Source organism: Amblyomma mixtum, chromosome 2 (genome assembly GCF_055824585.1).
Source record: "Amblyomma mixtum isolate Tamu chromosome 2, ASM5582458v1, whole genome shotgun sequence".
NCBI classification, from domain to species: domain Eukaryota; kingdom Metazoa; phylum Arthropoda; class Arachnida; order Ixodida; family Ixodidae; genus Amblyomma; species Amblyomma mixtum.
In genome coordinates this window covers 1,842,315-1,856,021 of record NC_143013.1, presented here as the reverse complement: position 1 = coordinate 1,856,021, position 13,707 = coordinate 1,842,315, and the positions used below count along the sequence as shown (strand labels likewise).

Genomic DNA, 13,707 nt, shown 5'->3' with positions numbered 1-13,707 from the left:
CGCCTGCAGTCCTGTACAGTCCAACCTACAACCGCTCCCACATGGCGCAGTGCCTGGAGATGCGCATGTGCAGAACATCCGCTACGCCATCTGTCTTAGATTCTTGAAGCAGTGCAGCCCGCACGAGAGGAGGAACCGGTTTGGTCGGCCCATGGTTGGGCCGGCGTAGCCGACACACTATACGTGAAACAGACGGTTGCTTGTTCCATTCCGCACTGGGCGTCTTCGAAGTACACCGGCAGCCGCAGGACGTGCTGGTGGTTGAGGGCCACTGGAGTGTGGAGGGTTACGCTGTGGTCAACTGACGTCACTATGCCACGCGTGCACTATGTCGTAGTATAAACGCGTCTTAAATATTGTGCACATGTCAAACCTGTTGACATTCGTTTTAAAGGTCTGTTGTGCCCACGTCAAACCTGTCAACATTCTTGTTTTAAATTCTTTTTTTTCCTAAAAGAAATGGTTTAGAGTGCACTCATTCATTAATCCACTACAAATGCACATTGAAGGTTCGCATTAAACATGCTGCACTAAGCAAACTTACCATGTTGATTTGTCCTTGTACCGCTTTAATGCAGGCCTTGTTTTTCAATAAGAACACACCATCAGTTTTCACTGGCCACATTTATCAGAACCAGGTCTCTTCGTTCCAGAGATATGAGACACTGGTGCTCACTTTGGAAGCATCACTTACATGTACCAATCAGCACTGACATATTACCTACTTGCAAGATGAGCCCTTGTACACTCTGCATACCCTTCAGTACTGCACGCCCAAAGCAAAGGCCTGTGTGATGAAAATGTATTCCCCTTCTTGATTTTACCAAGACTTCTGTGTTCAGTGCTGAGAAAGCTTAGATTAGCCTACAGATGAATTTCACAATATGACCACCTAGGAAAGCTGCTAGACAGGTCTTGGCTAAAGTTAGTTTTTGAAAGTTTCATTTGCAAACATACTCCACTTCTTGGCATGTGGTTAAAACTTTAAATTGCAACTGTAGTCATTTGCCACGACACACATAGATGAAAAAATACGCACAAAATAGATCAAGCACATGATGTCAAAGGTCATCACTACGCTAAGACTACTTGTACTGCAGCGGTGAAGCATCTGAAACTGTGTCGCTCCACTAAATATTTTGGCGGCACGATGTGCGCCTAGCTGCCTGAAACTTTCGCTCCATCGTTGGTATAGCTACTGCCATCTGTGAAGCTTGTTGTAACAAGGCATGCCTAGCGAATTTGTTTTAATCAAGAAAACATTTTTCCTAGACTTTAGTCTAATGTTGAAAGTTGGCAAATGTGTTAGAATTGTGCCTTAAAAACGAACACTGGCAATATAACAACTTGGAGCGGGGACCATATTCCACTGCGTAGCATGTTTCAGTTAAGTAGATTACGCTCCACTGCCAGAAAAGTTGTTGGGGGGGGTACAGTGGTGTCCAACACAACACTATGAATTCAGGAACAAGCTTCATTGCCAGGAGACTTATTTGTAAGGCATATATAGATAAATAGCTTTTTATTCATATGTACAGCATATACAAAAGGCCTTGTGTTTCATTGTTACCAAAGTATTCTATGTTACACACCGAACTTTAAACAATGCTGATGGCAGGAACAGCAAATGAAATACCCAGAACCTCTTTTAAACAATACGAAACAGTTGATCGATGTTCGTTGTTTGAAATAAATGACAAAGTACACTAGACTAATAACTGATGGATTTTTTTTTCTTCAAAACAATTGTGAGGGCAGGGGAGGAGGCACACAGCTGCAAAATGTTTCTTGCTCTAAATGCAACAGGACCAGCTTTTTTACACATGTACAACACACACACACACACATTCATTCATGAGCTTGCTCTGGCATACTATGACATTGCCTCCTCTGGAAGTGGAAACTACTTGCAGCAAAAAACAATCTTTTAGTTCTCAAGAAGAAACACTCTGCATAATTACAGACACAAACTTCCAGAGTCTATCGTTTTTCAATATAATGACTAGAAAATGCTGCATCATTATAGATGGCGTGGGAGAAAAAAAAAAGGCAATTCATCACCTGCTTTCATCAAGGGTGCAGAAGGCGGTGCAGAGACGAACACAGCAACAACCCTTTAAAAAACTTGCATAAAAACGTCGAGCAGCCCTAATAAATACAGTGCATTTCACAAGCTTTGTATCAAAAGCACAGCCGTTGTCTTCTGTGGTACAAAATTATGCATCAATCGGAAATATATCGGCAAGGTTCTTGCCATTCCCTTTCAACCAGACATGCCTCCACTACTATTTTTCCTTGTTCTGCACGTTTATCACAGTAAAAAACAACGAAAAACAAGACTTCTCTTCAGACACACGAGCACAATCACAGCATGGCCACAGAAATGCGCACATGGGCGTGCCCGTCAGTTGCCCATCATAGATCAACACATGCACCGAGAAAGGTGAACTCAGTTTCCTCACCACCCCAACTGTATCCTCAAGTTCCACAAAAAGCTTTCAATTTGGTGTTGCAAAAGCCTTGTTCATGAAGAACAAACAAAACAAAGGAGCTGTCCTAACTTGCAAAATGTCGCACAGACAAGGACGAGGAACATATACGGGCAAGACTTGCACGTGTGTGTGTTCAATGCAGTCTTCCACATGGTGCGTCACAAATAATGAACTACTAGCTCAGCATAAAGTTCCCTTAGCTGTTCTCTACCTGGCCTTGTGGTTCCCAACGCGGTTAACACATTTGGCGTACTATAACAATGGCGCTTGTTCTCCCCTTGCACCCTGGGAAACTGGAATGTTAACATCGCAAACAAGACATTCTTGCCCAAGTTTAAGGGTAAGACATGCATATACGCTTCAGCTGGTACTGAAGTGGCGGCATCCTTTTATGCACCTCACAGTGCAGCATCTATGTTAGCCCTCCTCCCCCCCTCTCCCTCTGCTTTTTGCAGGAAATATTTTTCACAATTTACTGACGGTGATCAATCCTGCAGCCAATTATTGCTACTTCAAAGACCTCATTTAACTATCCTGCAGTCAATTATTGCTGCTTCAAAGACCTTATTTAACTAACTTCGCAATGAAGATCACTTTTCTAGACTGCCGATGTGATTTCAATCTTGCCTCAATGCAAAGACATCTGAGGAAAGGCATCCTGACTGAACTGGGACCGCATAAATGGTTGCTTCCGCCAAGCGTACACCAGCTTATTAGTGAAGCTTCCTTTAATTAAGCACGCGCACAACGACTTTAGTTTCTGTTGCACGCAGCCTTTAAGAAAAAAAATAATGAAAACAGCACAGGCACACACAACATGAACGATGTGCACAAGAGCAAAACCAAACTGCTCACACCAAGTCACTGCTCTCGCATTCTGTGCCTGTACAAAAGCACTGTGTAAATGATCATGCTAATTTATGAACTGAGAGCTACGTATCACACGGCCACAGCAAACAGCCACGTTGAAAGAATTACAGCAATGAGGCCAATAAATAACACGAATTGATCATTCCCCTATCTGCAGCCTTTTCTTTCCATTTTCCACCTTCCAACAAGACCTTAGAAGTAATGAGAGCATCCTAAAGCTTCAAATAATATTTTGGAGAATGCAACGAAGATTTTCTTTTAGGCACGTCATTTACACCTCCCTCCGATGTGAGCAAGGTAACAAAATCTTGGACGTGAGCTTTTCATAAATGACACAGTCTCAGAAACAACAACAAACCCTCGCCAACAACCTCAAGAGGGGGTGGGGGGGGATTTAAAGACCTCACTGTGCACATGCAGTTCTGGTGGCAATGGTTCAGAATTCTAGGGAAAAGCTGTAGTGACCTGCCCTCTTTTGGACATGCAAGCACACTGCACAATAGTCCTTAAGGCAGAATTTATAATATGCGAGTCTATGTATAACATCTGTACACTTTGAAAAAACCTATGGCAATCTTTACAAGAGGTAGAAGAAACACACAATGTGTCTGAAGCCAATGATTCAATGATTCTTTGTCATGCTGCAAAACCTACCATGTCATGAACTGAAACAAAGTGTAGAAGACCCCCAAATGTGGGTATTCTGCAACCAGTGCGCGCCCCTAGCGGAGAAGAAATCGGACGTCGAGAGCACAGACAACACAAAGTAAAAGTCAACAAAATGAGCAAACGGCTGCTGGCAGCACTTTTTTACAGTGCTGCTGATTTCCTGCACAAAAACAGACTAGCCAATTATACGTCTTGGGCAATTGAGCTAAGTCTTTATGTACATATTTACACTCAACAAGTGGTCTCACGATGCAGTTATGATGGGTTTCCACCTTTGCTAATAATGTATACAAAACGTGGTTGAAGACAGCGTACACTCACTGCCTGTGGCCACGGACAGTAGCCCACAGGCTTTGATCATCAGCTGTAGATGTGAACCAGTATTATGAGTAACCAGCATGGTAACATGCCGTAACTGACAGTAAGGGAATCTCCATGTCCTCAGACTTTTTGTTTGTCAAACAGTTATGGAAATGAAAAATGTACAGCACTGCTCTTTGAGCAATGCATTAAATAAAGGTGACAACCAATTCAAGGTGAATCACATAAATAAAGAAAACGCTATCACTACCCAGCCCCTGATAAGAAACAAGTATTGGCACTCATCTGTGTGCCACAAAAACAAAAGAAGGGGCCAATCACAAACATTCACCTCCCCCAAAAATTCTTGATGTTTCCGCTTTAGAAGTGCACTTGAACGAAGCAAATGCTATCTACATGCAAACTAGCATTTCAGTAGAAGGGTCAATTCAAGCTGCTTCAAAGACATATCGTTTCGATTAACGATACATTCCCAGTGACTTGTGGAGCAGGCAGTCACTACACTATAAAAATCTGATTAAAAAGTACAGCCTTAAGCACAAAATGCTCAATAGCCTTCATGCTAGCTTCATTATCAATACTTGCTTGTTCCAAGTCAGGTACCACAGAAATGAGTGAATGCTGCCTATCCACACTAGGAAGTACAATGGAAAACCATATTTTTATGGAAGTGTAACACGGTCTTTTTAAGTGGCAATCAAGGACATTCAGGGCACGAGTGCAAGGCTTAAATTTTACACTGACAGATGTCAGAAATTTAGATTGACTTCTCTATTCGAGTGTGCTCAGAAGAAAAAAAAAAAGCGTCCCAATTTGATCAAGACAAGTTGTAGAAGTGGCAAGGAACAATAAAGACAAAAAGTGAAGCTCTGAACACATTCAATATGAAGCAGAAGTCCCTTTTGCCAACACACTGCTCTGTGCAAAATAAACAAAGTAAGAAGCCCCTGGTAGAGCCAATTGTAGCCTGTAATTCAAGAAAACAGACACTACAGAAAAGCAGCAACCTGGATCACACTTATGACAGTGGCTGAGACTTCTGCCATATGCTGCACAATTTTGTCCCAGCTGGTGAAATTAAATGTTGAAATCAAACTGAACCATGCAAAAAAAAAAAGGAAACGAAAGTGCACTAAAGAAAGGGGCTCGAGCGGCCCTGGAATCTGTGCTAATTTTTTCCCGTGCTGGTCAGGAAAGGAGAAATTCCTTACTGCCGAGGTTAGATTATCCAGCTTTTGATGCCAGGTCTTAAGCACTTTTCGAAAGCCGCACCCAGAACTGACCCTAAATGACCACAGTATTTGACATTCTCACAATTTGGTCATGGCAGAAAGGCAAGCAACTATGTGAACACTGCAATGTGCCGTCGCCACTGCACAGTCGGGTGTCACAGAGTCCGGCGCACAGTATTTTGCACAGTACAACGTTATTTTTTTTTTCCTGTTCCAGCAATCTTGGAAATGCCGCTTGGAAGAGCCAGAACATGCTACCAGAGCTGAAAAGGGCAATTCCTGCCTTGTGCGGTGCCGTGTGGAGTGGACATGACATCCCCACATACGATACATCGCACAACATATGGGGCATCCCCTCCCACATATGAGATGTCATGCGTTGCATGCTGCTTCCTCACATCTGAGGCGTCGTACAACATGCTGTATCCTCAGTTTTCGGCACTTTTCGGCACTTTGAAAGAGCCGCAGAAGAAGACACAGAGGGCATCGCGAGCTTTCCACCAGTCGCCTCCGATTGCACACAATCCTGTGCCCTTGAGCACGTCACAGTCACGTCCACTTAGTATTTACACAGGCACACATTTGAGAGTTGACTGCACCCTCAAGTTGGCAGTGATCCACCAGGCACCTTGAGCTGGGGCTGCTGCGGCCTGTGGCGCCGCTCGTCATTTGGGAGCAGCAGGGGAAGCTTGAGGGCAGCCGGAACCAGCTGCGCTTGTACCTGGCCTGCTAGTACCTGCTGGTACAGCTGCTGTTTGGCCACCGAGGCTGGCAGTGACGTGGCTGGGGAACTGGCAACAACACTGGACGTTGTGTCAGGCAGCACGGCACGACCAGGGTGCGACCTCGAACCATTCCGCGCACCTGCAACAGCAAAGAAAAGCTTCAAGCCACCACCCTACTTCGTTGAACCTAGATGCAGTGACATGCTAAGGTGGAACAACCGAACTCAGCAGAAGCAGTAACAGTTTGTGCTCACTTGTCTCAGTGCACCAGTTACTGCAGCTGTCATTCAGTGCAGGCACATTTGTTATACAAATCTGCACTGTTATGGCAATGTTTATCAAATATAGAGGGACCGCTGGAGTACCCAAGGTGCAAAAAAACTGACGGAGATAGGTCTGAGTATCTGGCACAACAAACATCTAATTTAAACTACTACTCTGCCTGCAAATGCTACTCAAAACTGTCCAAGCCATTTGCCCGCGTGGACTGTAGGGGCACCGAGCAAGAAATAGCCCTTGTAAATTTCTTCAAACGAAAGGACAAGGAATGACTCAGAACTATTTACACCAGTCAAAATGGCTTAAGAGGGGATGAGGGTCTTGAAAACTTTTTTTTTATTTGTTAACATAGCTTTCTGAAACTTAGCACCTGGGTGTATCATTGAATGCTGATTTCGAATATGCATTTAGATTTCAAATATCTCAGCTGGAAGGAAATATATGGCAAAATAAAATATCCTAATTAGGTCATTTCTTACGGGCATTTTAGTAATTTATCTGTTAAATAAACATTTTTAAAGAATAAGCAGACATTTGCAAAAGCCCAAAGCACATCCTAAAGCTAACAGAATGTCTACAAACTAATTTTGTTGATCATAAATAAACAACAAAGTTGGAAAGAAAAAATGACGTGGCAGTAATTAGCCCACACTTCGCCTAACTGCTCATATATCATGTTTAAAGGAAAAAAGAAAGCTTTAGCATGTGCTTTGGGCCTTTGCAAATGTTTACTTATTCTTAAAAAATCATTCTTTAGCTGATAAATTACTATAAAGGCCCGTAAGGAATTGCCTAATTTGAATGTTATTTTGCAATAAATTTTCTTTCAGGTGAGATATTTGAAATCTAAATGCATATTTGAGATCAGCATTCTATGATACACCTGCGTGCTAAGTTCCAACAAGTTATGTCGAAAAATAAAAAACAAGTTTTCAAGACCCTGATCCCCCCTTAAACAACGCATGCTAACAACAATGACCCACATGTCTTCCAATCCAGACACACCAAACACCTTGCCATGCACTGGCAATTTCTGGGACACCTGGTAATTTTCTGTGCACCAGAAACAGTAGTTCCAAGGCACTCATCCATTTAGACAAATGAATGTAAGTATGCCCTACAATTGAAAAACGCAGCAGCAATAGTTTTTTGCATCTCCCTTTGTATGGGGAGCCAAAGCTAATAATGTAGCCACTGTGATAAACGGCAGTTGGCTGCATTTTCAAGGGACTTTTCCTGAGCCCAGCTCGACATCCTGATCATCCGACCATGTCCAGCACATGGTAAGTAAACAACATTAACACCTCCATAGCTGCAATCTTGCATCCTTGCATTCAGAGACTGAACATTTCTCCTCCCTCACCCGACCTTCTGTCATAGTGTCTACCAAATTGTTATTTTCAAATTCATGGTGGAAAAAACAACGCAAACTAAGACGGAAAACACAGAAAAGAGGGGAGACACTACAAGCGCTGACTCGCAACTAAGGTTTATTAGATTAGAAAGAACAGAACACAATATATACAAAAACCACTCACGACTGATGGAAGCGTTCTTTATCCGAAAAAACGGCAAACGGTGCGTGAGTGATTCTTCAGTGGCCTTGTCAGAACTGGAATTTAGGTACTTAAATAACCGGGTGCACACGCGCGATGCTCCTGTTTAGATCATCTTGCACGCTTTGCACGTAATCTGTTATGACATACGCAGTCGTGGGTGGTTTTTGTATATATTGTGTTCTGTTCTTTCTAATAAACCTTAGTTGCGAGTCAGCGCTTGTAGTGTCTCCCCTCTTTTCTGTGTTTTCCGTCTTAGTTTGCGCTGTTTTTTCCACCATGAATTCACACCAACTAGCCCAAATGTCTGCTTTGCTACAGTTAATTTCAAATTCCCTGACTTTTCCAGGGTTTCTCTGATCCCTCACCCCCGTCCTGGAAAATAATTCAGACCACCGCTATAAAAACGCAATATATTGCACAGGTAGGCATTGCGCTCAAAGCAAAATATTTTATTCAGGTACATAAAACCGCTTATGCACTATTAAAGAAAGTAAAAGCATTGACTAGTTGTTTCAGGCAGCTTGTTTCAGGGAGTTATTTCTTCCTCAAGACGAGAAGTCTGCAACTCTGCATCGCTGAGGACCTTTTGCTTCTTTTGTTGAAGCTCCTTGACAAGAGCAGCCACTCTATTCTTCTTCTTGTCAGCATCTGATGCATCCAATCTCTCTTGCCTCTTTCTTTGCAGCTCCTCCTTCCATCGGGCGTTGGCACCGCGGACCATTTCCATCATTCTGTTTGTAACAGCAACTTTGGCAACCCCTCCAACAGCTGAAACTGCGTCATACACCTCTCTTTGTGCAATCAGCGACTCTTCTTTGAGGTTTTCCACAAGGCAGTCTTTGTTTACAGAAAATCCTCGTTCCACAGCTGCATTGCCATGAGACATGCAAAGAATAAGCTTGACAAACGAAAACAGCTCTTTGTGGTCCCGTGAACACAACTCAAACCAGAGCGCATCTAGCCTCTGTTCTTTTCTGTCAAGGCTCCTCAATGCCACCTGTACAGAGCTCAATGAGCATACCTCAACATAGGAACGGTGGGTGCGCTCAGCTTCCAAGCCAGTTCAGCCACTGGTGCTCCGTTAGCACCTCCAGTGCAATGCACAGTTTTTTACCACCAACCTCCGGGGACAACGCACTAGTAGGGTCCAAGCAGCTTGCACCTCTGGTCAACTTGCACTGCAAAGGTGACCTTTCCATCACCTTTTGTGAACAGCTCTTCACAAAGGAAATAGTCTTTTTTGAAGCTGAGCACAGTCAGTTGCGACGGTTTTGGGATCTTGCGAGGCTCATTTTTCGCGGCAAACCCAATGTCGAATGCAGCTGCAGCAACCATGTTATCTGGGTTCTCTAAGTTAATCCTAAGCAGCTTGGAGGATGTGTTGGCAGCTTGTAGGATCTCTTTCTGGACAATTCTAGCAAGCAGTGACCGTAACAGGCAATCCAGAGCAGGAGCAATGAAGGGCAGCATGGGCTTGTCCGTCTGAAATTCAGCCAGAAATGGCTCGAGTTCCTCAGCAATTGACAGCATAAAAGCCAATTTCACAGGCAGCATCCTGTCACCGACTGCCTTTTCAACAGTGCTGAAGCTAGCGTCTTTTTTGCTTCCTTTGAGCATTCCACATATTGCACCAAGTGTGGAATAACACCAAGCACTCTCGAGATCACCTTGCTATTCTCGAGCCACCTTACTGCACAGAACTTCAATGGGAACACAACACTCCCTATGTAGTGAATGTAGTCTGCACGACGTGCTGGAGCACACTTGAACAGATTATAGCACCCATGAAGAAATGCTGCCAGATACCAGTGCGTCGCAGAGTGGCCTGTTTTGAATGCGCCATTGACAACGTGGAGTCTACAGCTTCCAATGTCCAGGATCTGCTGAGTGATGTCCGATGCTCTAAGTTCTTCTTTGAGGGACCTCAAAAACTTCCAAGTTGACGTTTGGCCCGTCCATTGACACTTGAAGTATCTTCGTTTGCTTAATGCCTTCTGCGGCTTTCCTAAAAGCAACAACCAAATCTTCTGCGCAGGTGTGCCCCAAGAAACACGAAGTTAGGTAGCGCGTTTTCACAGTGGCATCAGTTTGGTCCCAGTACCTGATCAGTACATCCATCTGTTCTTTCTGAGCGACTTTGTTGAGCGACTCATCAAACGTAACCACCAGATAAGGCACGCTAGACAGGCTTGACAGCAACTTTTGTTGAAAGTATGGACCCATAAATACCATGACAAATGGTGTATCCCACTTTGTCTTTTCCAAGCTGCATTTTGGCGGTGATCTCACAAGTGGGGAACATCAAAGGAAAGAGCAAGGCAGAGGCTGCCGCTGATCGAAAAGATCCATGGGTCATTATTGTGTTCAAGCACCACATGATCACGGCCTTTGTAACTTCGTTCTTCAATTGAAAGCTACCCAATGACGTCTTCAGAGAAGGGCTAAGTGCTTCTGTGGCGGTAGTTGGAAGCATCGCTACAGCACTATGACCACTAGAGCTACCTACGAACGAAACGCCCGCTGCTGCCATGGAAGGTGAGCCCGCATTTGTCGCAGACTCGAAAAATGAGACGACTCGGGTCTGGGAAACGCTTTGCAGAGATTTCATAGCAGCTTGATGTTTCTTGCTCTCAACATGACTAGTAATCGCCCTCTTACCCATGTTGCTGAGGGAGAACTTCTTGCAGCACATGGTGCAGCGAGCACTATGTGGGTCATTTGGCACGGCTCTAATCCAGCTTGCATGTGGAGAGATTTCCGGGTTTGTCCAGTCAAGGTTGAAGGAGCGTTTCTTCGATGCAGACATAGGCACTTCCACAAATATCTTCAGTTCAGGAGAACAACACAAAGGAAATTTCAACCCGAAGACCGAAATACACGCGGCAGAGACAGGTAGATCGCAGCGTGCACGTGTCCAGTTGCATGTGTCCAGTAAGGAACTAATGGAGTGCTATATGCGCTATACATGTGCCTCTGAAGGAAAGATGAACGGCTGTACGACTCTGCGTGGTAGCGCGCGCCACCTAGTATCAGTGATATGTACCTGTAAGCGGGCAAGAATCTCGGAGGCCAATGCGAAAGCGCTGCCGCCCTTCACTGAGCGCACACCTGCGCCTGACCGCACCTGCTGCTACTGGTACGGGCGCGCCAGCATAGGTTATTTTCCCTGACTCTGCAATCTTTTTAGTAATATCCCTGACAATTCACTGACTTTTCCCGGCGTCTTAAAAATCCCTGACAATTCCCGGTTTTCCCGGTTGGTAGACACCCTGCCTTCTGTAGACCACTGCTACGTTTTCCTTGTCTTTAAACCACCCGCCCACTCTGCTCTTCTCGAAATAACATGTCCTACCAATATCCACTTCTAGACTTCGGCTAGGATGTCTAATATGTAAGTTCTCAAATCCACACTGCTCCCTTACTGTCTCTTGTTACCCCTATCATTGCCTTCGCTGCAGTTTGCTGGGAAGCACCTTTTCTCCATTAGCCTTTCGTTTTCAGCCGCATATGCGAGTACACACAAGATCAGTGGTGCAACTGCCAAATCCTGAATTAGAGCAATTTTTGAAGCACACTGGATTAGCTTAAAGTTACTGTAGAGTGCTTTGGAGCAGCTGTATCTGCATTTCGGACGAGAGCTGGGCCTGAATCCACAAACTCTGCTTTGGACCCGGGTCGCTTCCCTGACAGCCAGTACACACGGCTAGCTCAGTGTCGTCACCACTGGCGTGATGACATCTCACGAAGGCGAGACCATGACTTTTGTACACATCATCAGAGTTGTCAATCATGTGAAAGCGAACCAGTGAGCTAACCGTCTGCAGATCCAAGAAGCTAGTGTTCAATTCACAATAAAAACACGGTAGTTTCTCAGTTTTCCACTGTGATATGCACGCTGTTGAGCGATCGTTATCGGCAGCCAAATGCACACGAGGATTCCTTTGACAAGCATGATGATGATTTTAAGAGGCTTTCAGGCTGTCGATGGGATTAGTAGGCCGACTGTCTGCCAAACTACAAGACAAATACGGGCCATGCAGACAAGAGAGAAATGACATCCGCCACATTGGTATTTTGCAATTGGAGGGAGGCTTTCAGGTGGGCACTGGAACGAGGACCACAGGCAAAAGCATGCTGATGACTAACTTCTGCTTGTGGCGTGATATTGTGACGAAGACGAAGCTGGCAGTGGCGCGGGACGGAGCGCCCGTGCTAGGCCAGCGGCCATTAAATCATCTCATAGCCATCGTTCACCACGCCTCATTCTTCGGCTGGCCGCCGCGTTACAATATGAACAGAGAAGGATAGAGAAGGTGCTGCTGAGAAGATGCCAGTGCCCCTCCAAGTGTCACCATGTGCAGGTTTTTTCTTTAATTGTGCAAATGAGCCCCTTGGCATAAGACATTTACATAACAGTTATGCTACGTGAAGGTCAGATAAAGTGCTGTTCTTGAGCTCTTTAACACCACAAACGCATCGTGCCGCATGTTGCAGGGTTCCTTCAAGAACTTTTGTTGCTGCACTGCGGTGATAACGACAGGGCCCATGGCATTCGGTGGACTTGTCGGTGCTCTTTTGCCAAAACTGTGCCTTTTGGGTCAGCTGTTCGAGCCCAAATGAAGTCTTCAACATGTAACGATGCTACTTTTCACTGAGCTATAGTCCCTTTCTTTGCCATGTTAACCATAAGACGCGGTAAGTATCCATTTGCATGCTTATAAATGAGCTCCTAAACTTTACTTCGGTCGACAGAGCGTCGCATTAACATTCCTCTCAGGAATGCGACAGAAAGGGATGCCGCATGACTTTTGCTAAAGCTAGCATTTTGCACTGCCATGAGGACAGTTTTACTTGTGAACTTGTGGAGGCAAATATCAGAGAAAGAAGTAGCGAACGTGGCAGCCAATTACCCGCAGTAACAGCGAGGTGCCATTCGTGGAGGCAACGTGAACTGCTTGGTTTGGTTTATGGGGGGTTTAACGTTCCAAAGCGACTCGGGCTATCAGGAAAGCCGTAGTGAAGGGCTCCGGAAACTTCGCCCCCCTGGAGTTCTTTATCGAAGAAAAGGAGCAGCGCCAAAGCATGCAAACACAGACAAAGAAAGGAGAAGACACAAGCGCTTTGTCTGTGTTTGCATGCTTTGGTGCTGCTCCTTTTCTTCGATTCAAAATGCATCAACTAGCCCAAAAAGAAGTTTTATTGGGGTTCTTTAACGTGCAATAACACTGCACAGTACACGAGCATCTAGAATTTCGTGCCTCCGTCGAAATTCGACCGCCACGGCTGGGATCAAACCTGTGTCTTTCGGGTCACCAGCCCAGCACCATAAACACTGAGCCCTGTAGCGGCTGGCTGCTAGGAAACTGAATCCTAGCTCAAGTCTAATTGCCTGAAGGGAATCCATTGTATGGAGTACTTCGGAAAGATCATTCTTGAAGCACTTTAAGTACATTTGCCCACCAAACTGCTGCTGATGGTCGCAATACCGAGGCTTGCTGATATTCTGCAATGCATTTGTTCTGATTAAAGTGATGTCCTCAGCTAGCATTCCCATGAGTCA

At 44.9% G+C, this 13,707-nt stretch overlaps 1 protein-coding gene and 1 pseudogene across 2 annotated transcripts in view; both read right to left on the bottom strand.

The window, feature by feature from the left end:
• Window positions 1-1,505: 1,505 nt before the first annotated feature.
• The window catches only part of LOC149358213 (uncharacterized), a 46,430-nt gene continuing 34,228 nt past the window's right edge, over window positions 1,506-13,707 (bottom strand). For both annotated transcript variants that reach the window (XM_089570272.1, XM_089570271.1), the window contains exon 13: window positions 1,506-6,448. In XM_089570272.1, coding sequence (XP_089426398.1) covers window positions 6,186-6,448 — 263 coding nt within the window. In that variant the 3' untranslated portion in view covers window positions 1,506-6,185. The remainder of the gene's footprint in view (window positions 6,449-13,707) is intronic.
• LOC149358214 (uncharacterized) lies at window positions 8,518-10,486 on the bottom strand (annotated as a pseudogene).